General features: G+C 35.3%; 1 protein-coding gene across 2 annotated transcripts in view; it reads left to right on the top strand.

Annotated features, from left to right (window-relative positions):
* The first annotated feature begins 13,019 nt into the window (after positions 1-13,019).
* The window catches only part of LOC127180817 (neprilysin), a 38,572-nt gene continuing 33,708 nt past the window's right edge, over positions 13,020-17,883 (top strand). The window contains exon 1 of one of the 2 annotated variants that reach the window (XM_051135122.1): positions 13,020-13,389. In XM_051135122.1, coding sequence (XP_050991079.1) covers positions 13,347-13,389 — 43 coding nt within the window. In that variant the 5' untranslated portion in view covers positions 13,020-13,346. The remainder of the gene's footprint in view (positions 13,390-17,883) is intronic. The other variant, XM_051135121.1, reaches the window with a different exon arrangement.

Genomic DNA, 17,883 nt, shown 5'->3' with positions numbered 1-17,883 from the left:
CCACTCAATTCAGTCAAAGCAGACTGACATGTGATGTGTTTGTTCAGGTTATGTATTCAAGGGTGAAGTGTGATGTGTGTGTAAGCATGGCCTTGTCCTCTGTTACTGACATGCTCAAGGTTTAAGCTTGAGTAATGTGTTTTTTCAGCATTCAAAGAAGAAACAGCTGTAATCATTTATTATTATTTGAAAGTTTACTCGCTTAATATTGTTTAAAACTTTGATATTTTGTTTTGATTGTTTTGTGACATTTTTCACTGTTCCTGCTAGAATTTTAAATGGCTCCTTTCTTTTGTTTTGTTGTACGCCTGAAGGTCTGTCAAAGATTGATCTTTTATTCCAGTAAAAATTGTTCTCTCTGCTTTTGCAGCATTTATAAAGTTCCAGACACAAGAAAGTGCAAGATACGCCTTTCATACTTTTGTTACGTGTCTCAAATTTTATGTGCAGCATTTCTTGGCTTTGTGAACAGACAATATATTTGCATTTCATGACAACTCGGATGCCTGAAAAATTTGGTCACATTTACTTCAGGGTGCTACTTACCTACCATATCTGTAATTATTATTATTTTTTAAAAATATTTACAAATACATTTGAAAGGTTTACCAAAAGTTTACTGTAAATGTTTGTCAGTACTTTAAACAGTACACTTTACCCATATTTCAAAGTGTCAGACCGTTTGGACTATTTTTGTGTGTTTTCCCCCATGTACTCCCTTATTTGGTCTTTCCTGTTCCGTTTTCAATTTGTTACGTCATCATCTATTGGTCACACCTGTCTCCCCCTGATTGGTTTGTCTGTGTATTTAAGGTTGGTTGTGTTCACGTTTGTTGGTCGGTCCATGTTATGTCATACTCTGTATTACATTCTGTATTGTCTTCACGTATTGTTACTCCGTCAGATTACATTGTGTTTGCTTGTTCCCTGCTGTTTCCTGTCCGTTCCTGCTTCCCTGTGGATATTATAAATAAAACTCTATGTTTTGGACCTCCTCTCTCATCCTGATCATTCCCCGCGCACGACATCGTGACACAAAGACACAAAGTAGAAGCAATTATGTATTAACATAATACAGATGTGTGTACAGACAATAATACATTTTAATTGTAAATAAAACTCAGTTAATTGAGGTTAGTTACCTGAGAACATTACAGTTTACATGACATTACATTACATTTAGCAGATGCTTTTATCCAAAGCGACTTACAAAAGAGGACAATGAAAGCAATCAAAATCAAACAAAAGAACAACAACATGTAAGTGCTATGACAAGTCTCAGTTAGCCTAACGCAGTACATGTAGCAAAGTTTTTTTTTTAAATTATATAATAAATAAAAAGGATAAAAAGGACAGAATAGGCAAGCAAGCTAAAAAGAACAGAACAGGCCTTACAACAAGAAGTTTTAGTGTAATTTAGCTAGTGTAATTTTTTTTTTTTAAGAAAACAAGCAGTAAGTAAATGAATAGAGTACAAGTCTAAAAGGGCAAGTTTCTTTTTTTGCTAGAGTTAGAGGGTCAAATAAAGATGGAAGAGATGTGTTTTTAGCTGATTCTTGAAGATGGCTAAGGACTCACCTGTTCGGATTGAAATGGGCAGGTCATTCCACCAGGAGGGTACATTTAATGTGAAAGTCCGTAAAAGTGATTTTGGGATGGCACAATAATGTGCTGTCCACTTGCAGAATGCAAGCTTCTAGAGGGCACATAAGTCTGTAGTAATGAATTTAGGTAAAGGGGTGCAGAGCCAGTGGTGGTTTTGTAGGCAAACATTAATGCCTTGAACTTTATGTGAGCAGCTATTGGTAGCCAGTGCAAATTGATGAAAAGAGGTGTGACGTGCGTTCTTTTCGGCTCGTTTAAATTTACATATTACGTATTCAGTTTGTTCTTAAGTATATTCTTAGTATATTATTTTTTGGAAGTATGCTAAAAAGTGTACTTTTTTCACAAGGGTGGTACCACATGGAGCACATTTTTAAGTTAAAATTTTATTTATTTATTTTCCACTGTAAGAAAAAGTAATGACTAAAAAGATGGAATGTGTCAAATTGCCACAGCATCAGCTTTATTTTCTGCTCCGATTTTTGCTTTCTTAAAATGCTATTGGCTGGACTTCAAGGAGACTAGTTATTATCCTTGTGCATTTGGAAAATTAATTTGTCTTTGAGCATATTTGATTTATTTACATGTAAGTGAATTTAGATTTTCACAATTTACTTTAGAGTGATTTTCTGGCAAGGTTAAGTCTGTGGGGGGAGGTAAGCAGGGCACAGCGCTGCCCCTGCCATAGAAACACCATCACAGACAGACATGATTCACACCTACTGTTGCTGTGGCTGGAATACATTCTGAAGGTTACATGCAGTGTGTGTGAATCAAGAGGTACTAAAGATTGTAAATATGGAGAGATCTATGCATATAAAAATTCACATTAAAGTGTGCTAAAGTGGGAGATTTCTAAGTAAACGGAAGGATTGTTTTTGATAGCTTCTTTTTTCAGCAAATGAATCCCAGCTTCTAAAACCATTCTCTGCTATGTTAACCATAACAAATCTGCTAAAGATTATGTCGGATAAAAACTAGGCCAACTTGGAACATCAGCGTGTATGTGGGTATTGAAAGGAGACAAGTTTTACTCCTTTCAAGATGCTGTAAAATAATTCTCTTTTCTTTTGAACAAAAATATGAACAAAGCAGTCTAAATTAAACATAAGTGTCTCTCCCTGCAGTGTGAGGGTGCCAGTATGCATCTGGTTACAGAACATCTCTACTTACTCCTACAGCTTAGAATGACAGCGTAATAAAGGTCCTGCAATTTTATACTCACGGATGAGCATTTCTTTTTGAATAAAGCATCTCTGATGGAGAAATCATACCTCTGACTCTCCCTAGCTATCACTCTCTCATGGTTTCATGCTTCTTTTATGTATTCAGCAGCTGTACTTACAGCTGTCACTGCTCTACTGAATATGTGAAGATGTCTGAAACACTTAAGAATCATATTTCATCATTTCATCTCTCTCTCTGACAGTGTTGTCATGGACAAGGCTCTGAAAAAAAAAGAGATTTGGGAGAGATAGCATCAGAAAAATAGGACCCTTTATACACTCATCATCTATATTCCATTTCTCCACTCTCTCTTTACTTGCACCTGACACACACACACACACACACACACACACACAGAGAATCAACATCACTCAAGAAACAGATTCACGTGTGTTGCCTGGCTGCATCTGGAGTCACTTAATTAAATTCTGGATCACAGTTGGTGGGTCGTCCAAAGGAGCATGAGCGAGGGGAAAGCCGGTTGATGAGCACCATGCCCTGGGTCTTCTAAATCCCTCTGGTGCTCAAATTCAATTTGAGATGCTGAGGCAAAATGCATCTTGTGGTTTCCTGTTGCTCTGGCCCTGTAGTTTGAAATGGGGCCACAATTCTCATCTAAAAACCAGTCACCTGCTTAGACCCCCATTGTCGGGCACAGCAGTGCATATGAGTGAGGGCCTAGAGGGATAGCTAAGTTTAACCAACAGTCTGCTGGGTGGCTTGGCATACTAGCAATAACATATGACATTCCACATGATGCAGAGAGTGGGAGAGGTAGTCCATTTGGCTCATACAAGCTTGTAGAGGGCAGTCCTCTGCATGAAATATTCACCATCCCAGCAGTCTTTCACACGCAGACGTCTTGCAGACCGCATACACACATATTTTTGCCAAAACAGATGGTTTTGGAGCACAAAGAGACTCTGCTGTGTACAACTTTGACACCGTAGATGAAGAGTAGCAGAATTATGTGATGCTTGCTGAGGAACATCCAGCAACACCAACCTGCAGATCAGTTATTGAAGTATACAGGCAAAGGAAAAATAAACAGATATGATTTTTTTACTGGGCAAATGTCAAGTTTGTACAGAGAGTAGGAACTATGGAAAATGTGAACTGAAGGAAAAAGAAAATGAAAGGAAGCACCAAGAGATGGCACTAAATGAAACTGACCACAGAAGCCAAACCACATGTTCATGGACACAGACTTGCATATAGTTTAAGGCCGGGCCAGTGTGTAAACAGTGCGTCACTGCCAGCACAGCATGATGAACCGGGACTTTAACGTCAGACTGCGTGTGATAATATATGCATGTAGTAATTTCGAGTGTATGTAGTTTATGAGATTATGACAATGTTGGAATACTTTTGTTGTTTTGTTTTTGTGTTCAGTTTTATGTCTTTGTATGAAACAGTATTTATGCCCAAAACATAAAGCATGTCATGTTAATGTTCAAATCTCTCTCTCTCTCTCTCTCTCTCTCTCTCTCTTTCTCTCTCTATTTATTTATTTATTTATTTTTTACATCAGACAGGGAAAATTTTCACAATTTTAAGAGCCATTAATAAATATCTCCGATAAAGGTGACACAGATAACCTGGCACAGAAAAAAGGTCTACTACAATATAATGAAATATGTGTGAGTTGTATGTTGAGTATGTTGCTTACAAAGAAGTTAATATTTTGGGTTCAGTAAGATTTGTTTTTCTATTTATTCAGCAAGAATGCATTAAATTGATCAAACAAGAAAGCTAACACATTTATAATGTTACAAAATATTAGCTAAAATGGCCTGCTAAAAGTTCAGCATTGCCATAAATAGAATAAATTACATTTAACAATATATTAAAATTGAAAACATTTATTTAAAATTCTACTATTACTTCTACTATTACTATTAATTTTGGTATTTAATTTTTTTTTTGTAGACATCTCTTTTCCTTTCTTTCATTTTTAAGGGTGTGGGTATCATTAAAATCTTACCTTATGGAAGTTCACTCATCATTATCATAATCTTTCTTTTCTTGCACTCCATATCTTTTCATTTTTCACAATATGTAACTGGAATATCTGTGTAGTTTAACATAGCGGTACATGCTGTATATTACAGCATACTCAAACAAAATCCTTTAGTATCTCTCTGACCATGTCTCTCTGAAGCACTGTATGTGTGTTAAACAGACGCACACAGATAAGATTAAGAGGCACATTCTAACTGGCCTTTAGAGATAAATGATATGACGGTTTAAAATATTTTTTGGACAAGAGCAGTGACAATTCAATTTTCAGTGATTAGAAACCCTCACCACATACTAAGACGTTGTCTTATCTGTATAGTTTTTGTGTGGATGTGTCCTCTAGAAGTGTGAAACTCTAAATGATATGTGGTATAAGAGGGCTTCCTAACACCCTTCCTAACACCAATGACTTGTTTCTATGGATACAGTGAAGTCACTGAACGCAAACATGAGAGTGTTTGATCGTTGGAAATTGGTGATACGTCATTCATTTAATAAGAAAAGTGAATGAATATGCCATCTGGCACAGCCTTATCTAGCTTATACATATCATGCTTTTGAGGTCAAAGCATCATAATAAAACCATACTGAAGCATGGATGTCATCAATGGCGTAACCTTTCACAGCCTACATTTATAAACAAGAGTGGTCCACTTGCAACCTGTTCTACTCTTGTTTTTGGAACACTATCAGTTACCATGGAAACTATCAATTTTATCTAACACTTCAAGGCCTGTGTTAGAAACTGCTAATGAATTTGACCAGTTTGTCAGCGGTCAGGGCTTGAGAACCCAAACCTTGTGAAATGTTGTCTTGAGGCGCTAAACTTTCCTTGCGTCTTCACCCTAATGATTAGATCAGACGGAAATGGACTGCATGTTATTCACTAGCCTAATTACACCATGGGATTAAACACTGCACAGAAACTATTTGATCTGGAACACATTTCAGCTTTGCTCTGTTCTGATTCCTGTACCTGAACATATTCAAATAATGTGCTATGAATGACGTGCTAGAATGATGCAGAATTATTAAGGGGATAGAACATACAGTTTGTACAGTATAAAAACATTTTTTTTTTTTTGGCCAGTTGGATTAGCTATGCCTCTGTTCAGTACTTTCTGTTTTGTCCTTTTCTTTACAGTAAGTCCCATTCACATTGACACTTTTGTGGTTGCTCTGTTATTAGACAGTAAAAACACATCTTCTGGTCCAGATTTCATTATGACACTTCTCTCAAGCATTCGCTGACGTCAAAGATGTCACAGGATCAGACCTCACATCTCTTGTGTGTGGACACCAGATCTTATGCCACTAGATGGACCTGTTGGACTAAATGTCAGCTTAATCCTTTCTTATGTAAAAAGAATTTCAAATACTGCTAGTGGAACGTAGAAAGTTACATTCAGCTAATGCCAAAGCAGATGCTTTAGGTAAATTAAATAATTAAATTGAAGAGCAAATCCACACACACACACACACGCAAACCTGTGAGTAAACATCTATGATACATGAAATTGATGTAGCCATCCGCATAATGACACACGGCCCCTAGTTGATTACAGCAGTCACAAAACCACATAAGAATTCTATCTCAGATGACTATCCATTTGATTTAGAATATTCCTGCAGCCTGTGGCACTTAATGGAATCAATTAGCATGCTAAAAAATAATAATGAGTAATTGTCAAGAAAGAACCTACAACAACAAACATCACAGAATGGTTCAGAATGTAACATATCTCCAAGAGAAGCACCTGTATCAAAAGTATCAAAAGAATGGCCCGATTAAGCAAAAGTTGTACGTGGCCTGGATCATGCGTGCACATGCTCACACCCACGTCTTTCACACCCATCCATCTGGACACTTCAAAGCTTAGATCACTGTAAAAACAACCCAGATCTGAGGGATTAAACGTCAGCTGTTATAAGAAGGTGAGAAGGTGGAGAAGAGAGTCACAGATGAGTGATTTGATGCAGGTAAAGGGATCTCATTCGGAGTTAATGAAAAGACCATCTGGTGGAGAGGTCTGGTGAGGTGTGTGTGTGTGTGTGTGTGTGTGTTTGAGAGAGTACATATGTGCTAGTCTTTAATAAGCAGTCTGGAAACAATTAATTAGTTGACACCTGCACATTTGGGAGTTGTGCTTTGATCTCCTGACAACTACAATCATCAGAGCATATGAGGAAGTGTATATGAGTATGTCACCTCCCTAAGAGTAAACATATGCATCCTGGGAGTATCGTGTAATATAAACACCTTGCACCTAAGGCCATCGCTGTAGGCCTACTGTATAATATAATGTATATAAAGTATAAAAAGGCTAGTAGTAATAAATCATATTTATGCATTTTGAAGATGATAACATTCTAAACAACATACAATGCATTAAAGGAATAATTATTTATTCAATACATGTTTCTGGGAATTGAACCCACAATACCGTTGTCACTAGAGTCTTGTGCTGCCTACTGAGCTGAAGCAAAGCAATAATAGATACTAGCTAAAACAATTTTTCAATAGTACTTCTCGAGAAAGAAAAAAAAAGGTGCATTGGTGGTTTGGAACATTTTAAAAATAATTTCAGTGGCATGTAAGAATTCTTCAGTTGTATTTTTTAAAGTTAATTTCATGTGTTGAAATGTATTAATTGCAAAATAGTCAATTCTATTCCATTTTGTACACTAGAGGGCAGTAGTTTTACATGGTTTCTATAATGGCTAATCAATTATGCTTCATGTATACTGAGAAATGTGTTCTGTGTTTTCAGATTCAGGCTTAAGTTAAAAAAAAATATTTAATTGCTTAAATGTGGCAATAGAAACAACAGTAATGATTAAGATGATTAACTTGTTAAAAAGAGATCGTGCTCTTAAACAAATAAATGCACACACTCACAGTCACTTTATGGCAGTAAATCAGTGGAATGGTCAGCTCCATGTGGGCCTGTGGTTTGCTTGCTTGTGGGAAATTCTGCCTGTCTGGAAAACAGTGCCAGTGCCAGAAATGAGCAGTTTTTAAATAAATCAGTAACACAATCAGTTTAAACAAAGATAAATAATTTTAATCTGACTTGTAGTCCTTGGACAATTCAGGTCATGTGTATGATATAAACGCTTCTTTTCTGAAGAGGTGGCTTTTGATGCAAGTAAGCCGCAAGAGCTAGCTTCTAGAAAAATGTTTCTAAGCAGCATATTTTTCACATGCACTATCCATATAGATAACTCAAGAAAAAAAAAAAAAAAAAAAAATCATATTCATTTGCTGAATAACCTTCATTTGCCAGATGATGTCCTTTCATTTCTTGATGATGAACAGCGGGTGCTAATAGTTATGTATTTTTTTTAATAGTCTAATGAAATCATTTGAAATTAAAATTAAATGCTTAAATCAGTAGGCTTACATTTTTTTTGTGTTGTTGTCTGTGCGCAAGTAAAAAGTATAACATAATATTAATAATAATACTAATATTAATACTAATAAAGAAGAATATTATCCTTTATAATAATAAATGAATTGATATATACATGCAGAATTTGCTTATATTTTTGTTCTCTCTCTATTTTAATTTCACAATTTGTAAAATTTGTAGGCCAACAGTCTCTGTACTAAAAGTTTTTGTATGTTTTATCTTTTTCACTTTAACTTTCCATAAAGACCAAAAGTATCAACGTAACAAAGTAACAAAAGACACAATGACATGCTTGTGCAGGTGCATGAATGTGTGTTTTTCTGCAGAAGTATATCTGTGTACTCAATCCCATCTCTGATCTCTATCCGTGGTTCATCAGCCAAATCAGCACTTCATTATAGGTGCAGATATCTGTGAGTGGCAGTGTCAGAGCAGGAATGCAGAGAGATAGCTTTCATCAGCTACTGCCTACTTAACATGCCTGCCGTGAAGACAGATCACCCACTAATGTGGCTTGGGTCCCTGGGACACACCAACACTGATAAAAACACACCAAAACATTCCATCAAAACAAACTGCAGACTCACCTCCTGTTACATTAGCAAGAAATGCATATGTACGAGAAGTGAATTAGGGGTGGCATTGATGGGTGGGTGGAAAATAGAGTCTGATTATGCTGATGAAAATGTTGTGTGGGATTGTTTATTTTCTTTGTTCTCCATACTGCTATGAAGAATTCAACAACAAAACAGATGCCACACATATGTAATTATGGTCACAGCAGGCTTATATTATATTATTATAAACCTTTTTTTTTTTTTTTTTTAATAAAAGTACCTACCCAGTACTCTAACAGGTCATACATCATTGTATGGACAGTACTCTCTGATCTGCATTTGTACCATCTGTTGAGCTAAAGCATTTTGCTTAATTGCGTGTATGTGCATGTAATAAGGAGAAAACTTGCCCTGAAACCAGCATAAAATATTCAGATATATAGATATTGAGAATTTAATCTTTAATTCTCATTTTCCATATAGAGATAGATTGATATAGTGCTTAAACTCTGCATGGCAAAAACAAAAGCATCCAAAGTATGCTTATATGAATGCACCTATAATGCCAGACATCTGCAGCAAGCTCAAAATGATAAATCTAAGAATATAAAGACCAGCAACACTAAAGTTTAGCTGTATAGGGAAAATGAACTGGCTGAACTGAGCCAAGCTCTACTGCTGTTTTATGCACATATGTGTTAGTTTTCTTAACATATGCCAACCCACTGGATTCTTGTGACCCTGAGCTCACTCCAACCTCATACATATTAGAAAACCCTGCTGTGTTTGTATTCCAAAATTAACATGTCACTACATCACAGAGTAGTGTGGCTAGGGGTAGTCGACCAAGACAAAGGTAAATTCAGACTTTCTAATTATAGTCTCCCACTGGAATGTGTTTGTATTTGGCTCTATGTGTGTAAAAGCAACAATGCAGACGTAAATTCTGAGGAAATTGCAAATAAAATGTTTACCCGGTCCCCTAGGCCTCCAGACCTCCAGACAGGGTTAGTTTGTGTAGCTGAGTTTGTGTGTGTGCGTGTTGGGAGATGGATGATGGCCTCATGCCTACACAGTCACTGGTTTATCTCCCAACAAAGCAGTAACACACATACACATAATTATTTTCCTTTATTTAATTTTTTTACATAGAGTCTATAGCTTCCATTTTTGTAAGTATAGACATAAAATAGCAGAAATATACAGCAGGTAGAGCCAACCAAGGACTGTTATGCTGAATAGTTGCTATTGTGTTGACATATAAATCTCGGAGCACACCATTAAATAAGAAGAGGTTAATTCTATAAAATATTATATGCCATAAAGTTTGCATTCATTAAAGTTAAATAACTTTCTGTGAATCCTCTGACAGTTGCACGTTCTGCTTACAAATAATCGAGAGAGTGATATTTTATTGACCATTAGCGTAATTGTTTTTGGGAAATGTGTGAATTCCTTGACTGAAGTGTTAGCGAGTGCTTCACTCTCATGTGATTATTTTGCATTATGAAGCACTTAATGCTAATTCAGTCCTGCAATAAAAACATTGAATGTGTTTCTAAATGTAAAAAACAGAACAAAACAAACAAAAAACCATCAGCATCTGCATTTAAAACAGAGACATAAAACTGTAATTTATTCACCTTTCACACAGTTACATACACGCACACACTGCTCTGAAACAGACATATGCTAACAGCAATTATTCATTGAACACTTTAGAGAGGAAATTTGCTGAGAGCGTTAGTAAAGTATGTTCACAAATATATCTTTATCTATATACTGTACAGCTCTACCTGTAATATATAGAGAATAATATGACTGCCCAACTTTAATTCCCCCCCCATAGATGCAAACCTCAATGAATAAACTGCAATGCACTTCTTAAGATTTAGCCAGTAAAAAGAGCTTTGAGATTAATTTTGCATCTCTGGAAAAAAAGTCATCTGTGTTTTTTTCTTTTTTTTTTCTTTTTTTTATTGTAATACTCACAGGATAATTATTCAGTAATTCCAGGAGTTACATGTACATGTCAGACATCTATGCATTCAAACCTGCAGGCTAACTGACTGAAATTATTCAGTCTGAATTGCTGCTATTATGACTTATCTTCATTTAAAACAAAGGCAATTCAATCTAAATATATTCTAATAAATCTTATTTTCCTCAACACAAAGAATTCTTCCTAAAAAATAATTGTCTTCACCGAAACTGTTTTAAATGAAATAAACTCATGTCTGTTCATGCAAATCTGTGGTCCAATCCATGCAATTGTGGTTTTCGGTTGAAAGACTGAGCTGCTGTTAAGGACACAGCATTTATTTGGTGTTGGCATGCATTTTAGTAAATGCCAATAGTAATTTCAGGAGAAATGGAAAAATGCTGAGAAATGATGGGCTTGTGCCAGCACACTAATACCAAACAGACCATCTAGCAGGAAGCAAGGAGATGACCTGATCGTGGAACTCCCTAAAGCAAGGCCTGCACTGTCGGAGTGACAGAATCTCAGAGAGTCCGCAAATTTTATTGTGCACAAAACAGATGGATGGATATCAGAAAAGAAAATAAAGAACAGATAAAGTTAATGTGAAAGGTGGATGTGGTGAAAGAGAAAAGGAAATAAACATTCTACAGAAAAGGAAATAAATCTGATGATGGCTTAAGGGAAATTATTGGCTGAGTCTTAACAGAAGGGGGTCTTCGCTGAACTACCACCTTCCAACTGGTCTGCAGTCTTTTTTATTCCCTTTGGACAGTCAGATAACAAACCACATAAGAGTGGTCCTCATTACTCCTAATAAATGTATTACACCACTACAATATTTCAGATCTCAAATAACCTCTGGAGTCACCAAACACATCCTGTCCTGGTGTGCGTCATTATATTAAGTGCACTGGGCTCTCAGTGACGATAGAAGAAAAGTTGGTTCCTTGATGAACCCCTGATTGCACAATACAACAGAGTGACTGCACATGGTAATCTGAACTGTGCTGCAGTGGAACAGACTGTTTTCCAAAGTCCCTTTGTTTAAATAAAAATTTGGACACAGTGATTCTATCTGCTTGTTTGTTTTTTTCTTTGCGTACACTGATCTAATTGATTTAGTATGAAACATAAAAACAATTAGAACACAGAGGACTTGGAAAAGAACTTAAATTAAAACTTTTAACCACTTAGGAATTCATGTTTAAAAGGATTGCTGCTGTAACGAATCATACCGAAACATACTTAATCTCACATAGGCCTAAAACATGTTTAAAAGGACGGTGACCATGCATAGTCTGCTGCATAGAGAGTAGTGGTGTCAAATTGCCCTATAGTTTCACTGCCTCGTGGTATGTCACTGACCTCACAGGTTTGTGCTGTATTGACCTTCTGCTGTTAAATGGTCTGTAATAGCACGAGCAATTCCTTTCCAACATGTGAAAACACAAAGAAATGCGAAACACTTAAATTATTAATTGCAAATATAAATCAAATTACAATATATATCACGTTTTTTTTTTTTTTTTTTTTTTTTTTTTTTCAGAAAATATGAAACATTAGGGTAAAGCAAGACAAACAAGTTTCATGATCAGTTGCTCTTTAAATATGAGAAGGCAGTAAAAGTAAAAAATTAAAACTTTCTCCAAGATCCTTGTTGTCAAATGTTTTCATTTGCCTGCAATCATCAGTGTGGACATCGTGCAGACCTTTATAAATAGATAAATTATATGAATGATGTGGTTTGGAGTTAAAACATTTAACTCCTATTTAAAGCTTTCAAACAACATTTAAAGAACACAAAAGTTAAATTAATGGGCAGGAACAAAAATCACCTGAAGAGGTTGCTATAGCAACAGTACGCTATTCGAGCGCTTGTGGATATAATAAAAAAGAATCACACACACACAAAAAAACTTTAATGGTTTAAACTGCACTGAAGACAGTTGATGGTTATGCTCTAACTGTATCTAGAGGAGCCAACAGAACATTTTGCGCGAGAATTACATCAAGGATTGTTCTCCGAAAATTACTGTCGGAAGCCCTTAATGTCTTTGTAAAACTCTCACAGTAAGCAAAGCCCTACAGAATGCAGAAAAAGTGTATAAGTACCTGAAATTTACGCATCTAAGTAGAGCACAGAGTTACGCGCTGATCCTTTACTGGTGCGAGATCAGTGCACACTTGCGCGCTCGACTCCGCGCTGGCATTGCTGCCAGCCTCAGTCACTCCTAAACACCGCCTTTCGTGGGAGGCAACATTAGACACCGGCTGAACTTAAGTACTTCGCTGTTGTCTCACATCGTTCGTTTCGCTGAATTAAACCTAAAGCGTTTTCCAGGTGTTTTCTTATGCGCACCAGTAATAGCTATGTGACACAAGGACACCCCGTTATCGCGACGTTAACAGGTAGCCAAGGGAACTGAGAGCGCTTAATGATTTGTTATTGATATCCTGCGAACCCAGAATACTCTTAAAAGTCATCGATCTGGAAGGAGGACATCTTTCTCACGGATTTGATGGATATTTGACCGGTTGGTGATGCCCATTTATATCATCGACCGCAAATTTCCAGAGACACCTGGTGAGTCCGTTACGCATACTGCACATGGCTTAGAAACATGGTGTGCTGACCAAGATATTTAATTTAGGCACTGGTTGGAGAAATGCTCAAAGTTGTTACTCTCTGTTTTTTTTTTTTTTTTTTTTTTTTTTTTTTTTTTTTTTTTTTGTTTTTAAATAATATTTGTTGCCTTGTCCTTATTATTTATTAAGATACACACTGCTCTGAAAGTACTGGCTGCATACTTAATGCGTTTCAGTATTTAACTGCCTTTAAATGGCATCCCAGATAAATTAAAATCTAAAGTAAATCTAAAATTAGATACATAATTAACTTAACGCAGAACTGCTGATGTCCATGTCCCTAATTTAAAGGCTTTTTTATGTGGCATTTATATTAATGCTTGTCACCTATTTTACTGTACATCTGTTACTAGTGTTTTTTTTTTTATTCTTGCAAATATTCACATATTTGTTTGTTACAAATTGAAGTATAGTTCAAAAATGTATAACATCCCAAAACAGTACAAATAGTACAAACTACCCTATAGTGTAACACATAGGATGCGCAGCCTATAGGAAACAACTGACAATCAAAAGTGAAATTGGAAACAAAAATAGAGTAAATGTTTGTCTAATTTTCTGCAGTCTTTAGAAGAATGTTGAAATAAGATGGTTATGATCATGTATGATGGTGATTTTTTGACATGTAACTAATTTCTAATTCTTTGCACTGATGGTTTTACAACTCACCACATGCTAGAACAATCTGAACGGTTCTCTACAACTTCTATTAAATTATCATGGGCTGAAATGTAAATTTACATCAAAAAACACATCAGTCAGATGAATATTTGAAAATTTTATATGACATGGATGTGTTATCTACTCAGGATGTCCCAGATAAATGTTCTAAAGTGACACTATGTGTGAGGACGTAGAGATGTGGAAAAGTACATAACAGGACCTGCAAGCTACAACAGCGGTGACACCTCCTTACTGAACACATGATAAGCCATGTGGTCATGAGTGTTTCATTTCAGATCAGCACAACATGCTTAACCAATCTATGGTTGCTGATAGACTTTTATAAACAGTTTTTCCAAAACATCAAAGGATGGAAAAAATCAGGGATTGTCTGGCCTGTTGTGCCTTTTACATCTTTGAACATGTCAAACCTCCATGACTGAAACATCAGCACTAATATAAATCTGTCAGTTGTTTTAACACAAGATTGAGATTGTTATTTATCTTAGGTTTTGAGATATGTGCAAATAACTCTGAATGCAACAGACTCATTTCTTATTTACCTTCATGTTCCTGTTGCTGACTGACATTGCTTTCTGTCATGTTCCACTTAAAACGAAACAACACAACAGACAGCAGTGTACAACAGACAGTTTGACAGGTGTTAGTGAAAGCCTAAAAACTCAGTCCAGCTTTGCACGTCTTGTTGATGTCAACTAAACGTTAAACAATATGCAGTTGTAATAGATATACTTTTAGATATTAAAAGTATTTGATAAATACGTTTTGTGTGTTTCTAAGCATGTTATACAGTTGGTCAGATATTTTATAAAAAAATCTAAGATGAAGCAGTATACAGTAATATATAACCGCATTGTTTTTGAACATTTTAAATACATAAAATGCATTAAATACATTTTATTTATTATGTGCTTTTCTAATACCGAAAGCACTACAAACAGGTACAAATAAAACAAAATAAAATACAAACAATTCTGTAGAAATACAAAACAATAAATCAATATTAGACATTACAGTACAACTAACCAATATAATAGAATACAAATTATTTATTATAAATTATTAATTATTTAATTATTAAAAAATATTTATTATAAAGAAGGCATTTTAATACTAACTAAATATTCAGATACAACTATAAGTTATGCCGATTTTTCTACAAAGCTCTGTGGCTGTGTGACACTGTCCTTAACTTTTTCACCTTTGTCACCAAAAAAAACAAAACAACAAAACAAAACAAAACAAACTTTTTACTATGTTCTAACCTACTTTCTTCACATAACCAGCTCCATATGTATGGCTTTTCTTATATACAGCAAACTTATTAGGGTAGGGTATAATTTATGTGGTGCATTATTTTCAAATGCAAGAGAGCATTAACCTTTTAGAGCCACTCACTGGTATCTGACTTTAATGGTGCTTTAATTTCGATGTGAATGTGCATTTTCTTTTCTTTTCTTTCTTTCTTTCTTTTGAGTATTACCCCATTTTGTGCACTCTTGAAAGATATGGATGTTGCTAAACTGGCATGAATCTTCACATTTTCTGTTCCTTTTTTCAGTTTGTTCCATCTGTTTAACAGTTGATTACATTTACTCATGTTAAACAGTTAGCGATCAAGCAATAGAACTACCAAGTTATTTTTAATCAGTGATCAGTGCTTTGGGTCAGTTGCAATATAAATACATATAACACATTCCTTAAATGCATTTCAAAGCACTCAACCCATGAACTAACCGTTTTGTACCAATCCTTAAAATATTTTGTGCAACAGTTTATCTTCTTTATTAGTATTCATTAAGGTGAGGACAGGTTTGAAAATTCAGCACAAGCAAACATGCAAACAAATTAAGACCATGGCAGATGCAGAAATCTGATGTCCCAACTAGGCAACATTAGAAGTGCACTGTGAAACTTGTAAATAAAATGTAATTGCGGACGCCTTGTCATGTATTCCTGTCAAACTTCAGCCAGAGTGCCAAACCAAAGAAAAGAGCATCTGGAGATGCATATTTTCATAAGAACAAAAAAGTCTGTGGATACTGTTGTTGTGTCTATAAAGTATTTAAAGCCTTGCGTAAACATTGAGACTATATTGCTGACTTTCAAAATCAAAAGTTCAGAAGCCTGATCAAAGACATTTAAGATGGAAGTGTAAACAGTGTGGTTTAGTTACAGTACAGATGTATTCTCTGTGTGCTGTACAAACACAACAGTTTCTGAGAGCTGTTTTATTTACACTTATATTACACTTTGATGGAGAAGTCATCTGGAGGGTATGAGGATGTATTTGTCTGCTTAGAGGATTCACTACTGCTGTGCCAGAAGCGAAGCAGACGGCATATATTATAGCCAAGTCTGTGATTCACCATGGCAGTGCCACAGAGAAATCAAACAGAAGCTCTTACAGTAAAGCTACACTGAAGCACTAAATTTGGATTATGGGTGACCCTTCACGGTTGCGTTCTAACCTAGAATCTTTGAAGCATGTGCCAGGCAAAATTCTGTTAAGTATTAGATTGCTAATTCGATTCTAAAGTCTCTGCCACCCTTAGGGTAATTGTCACTCTGAAATATCTATGGAATTTGATCTAATTCACTACTAATTACTAAGATGTTGTCACCTTTGTTTCTGAAAAACATGGAAAAAGCACTCACTCTAGCGGATGGTAGCTGATAATTACTAGTGGCGTATTATACTTAGAAGAAACCCTTAAATTGTCTGTGTTTCCTGACAAAACATAAGCTTGGTTTGTAATTGTTTAGTGGACAGTGATGAAGATCTTATTGTTCCACAAAGTATGTATGTATGCCTACTTTAAAAGCAGTGGTTCTCAACCTTTTTGACTTCACTGTAAACAACAATAATCAAAGGCCACATGAGTTTTTTCTGTTGTTTCTGATTTACTGGATAAAGATCAAGATTCTACCTGGGAAAATATTTTAGAACTTGGCATAACTAGAAAAATTGATAGGGTAAGATGACGCCTCCTAAGTTTTTAAAAGTCTGGATACACAATTTTTATTAATTTATTTATTTTCATTTTTTCATTTCATCTGCATAACATTTGTGAGATTTAGTTAGCTGGAACAGTTTTGAGGTTGGTTAATTTAATTTAGTCTCTTTTGTGTATTTTTTATTTTTATTCTTTTTAAGTAAAAAGATAAAATTAAAGGTTTGAGGAAAGAAGGCAGAAAAACTTAACACAAGACAAGAAACGGTACAAACTGAAGGCAAGATATAAACTGTAATGGGGGTTAAAACAAGGCACAGGGACTAACCAGGTAACTCTGGAAACAAACTCTGGATAACTATGAAAACAATCTAGAAAAAGGAAACATAGACCAAACAGAGGAACAACGAATTACAAACTAAAAGTCCATGAAAATGAAAACAGAACAGAACCAGATTGTTACAGGTTATTATTCAATAATTCCATGAATTTCATTTCACACATCTTTGCTTTTCATTAAAACCTATAGGCTAATTGAGTGTAATCAGTCACTTTGCATTCACAGTGCTGCAAAATATTGGCAATTAAATATGTAAATATTCAAATACCTGTATATAAGTCATAGGATACATTTACCTTACAGATAAATCTGTTTTACTGGGATTCTGGGACACCTGTAAATATTTTATATTTTGTGCTATAAAAACAGAACTAGTAAATGTTTCTATGTATTTCCATTAGCAACACAAAATGCACATTGTGTTATCTGATTTTATTAATTTACATTTTTTCAG

This window comes from Labeo rohita, chromosome 18 (assembly GCF_022985175.1).
Source record: "Labeo rohita strain BAU-BD-2019 chromosome 18, IGBB_LRoh.1.0, whole genome shotgun sequence".
NCBI classification, from domain to species: domain Eukaryota; kingdom Metazoa; phylum Chordata; class Actinopteri; order Cypriniformes; family Cyprinidae; genus Labeo; species Labeo rohita.
Note: the sequence above shows the minus strand (reverse complement) of the source record. Positions and strands in the feature narration are given on the sequence as shown.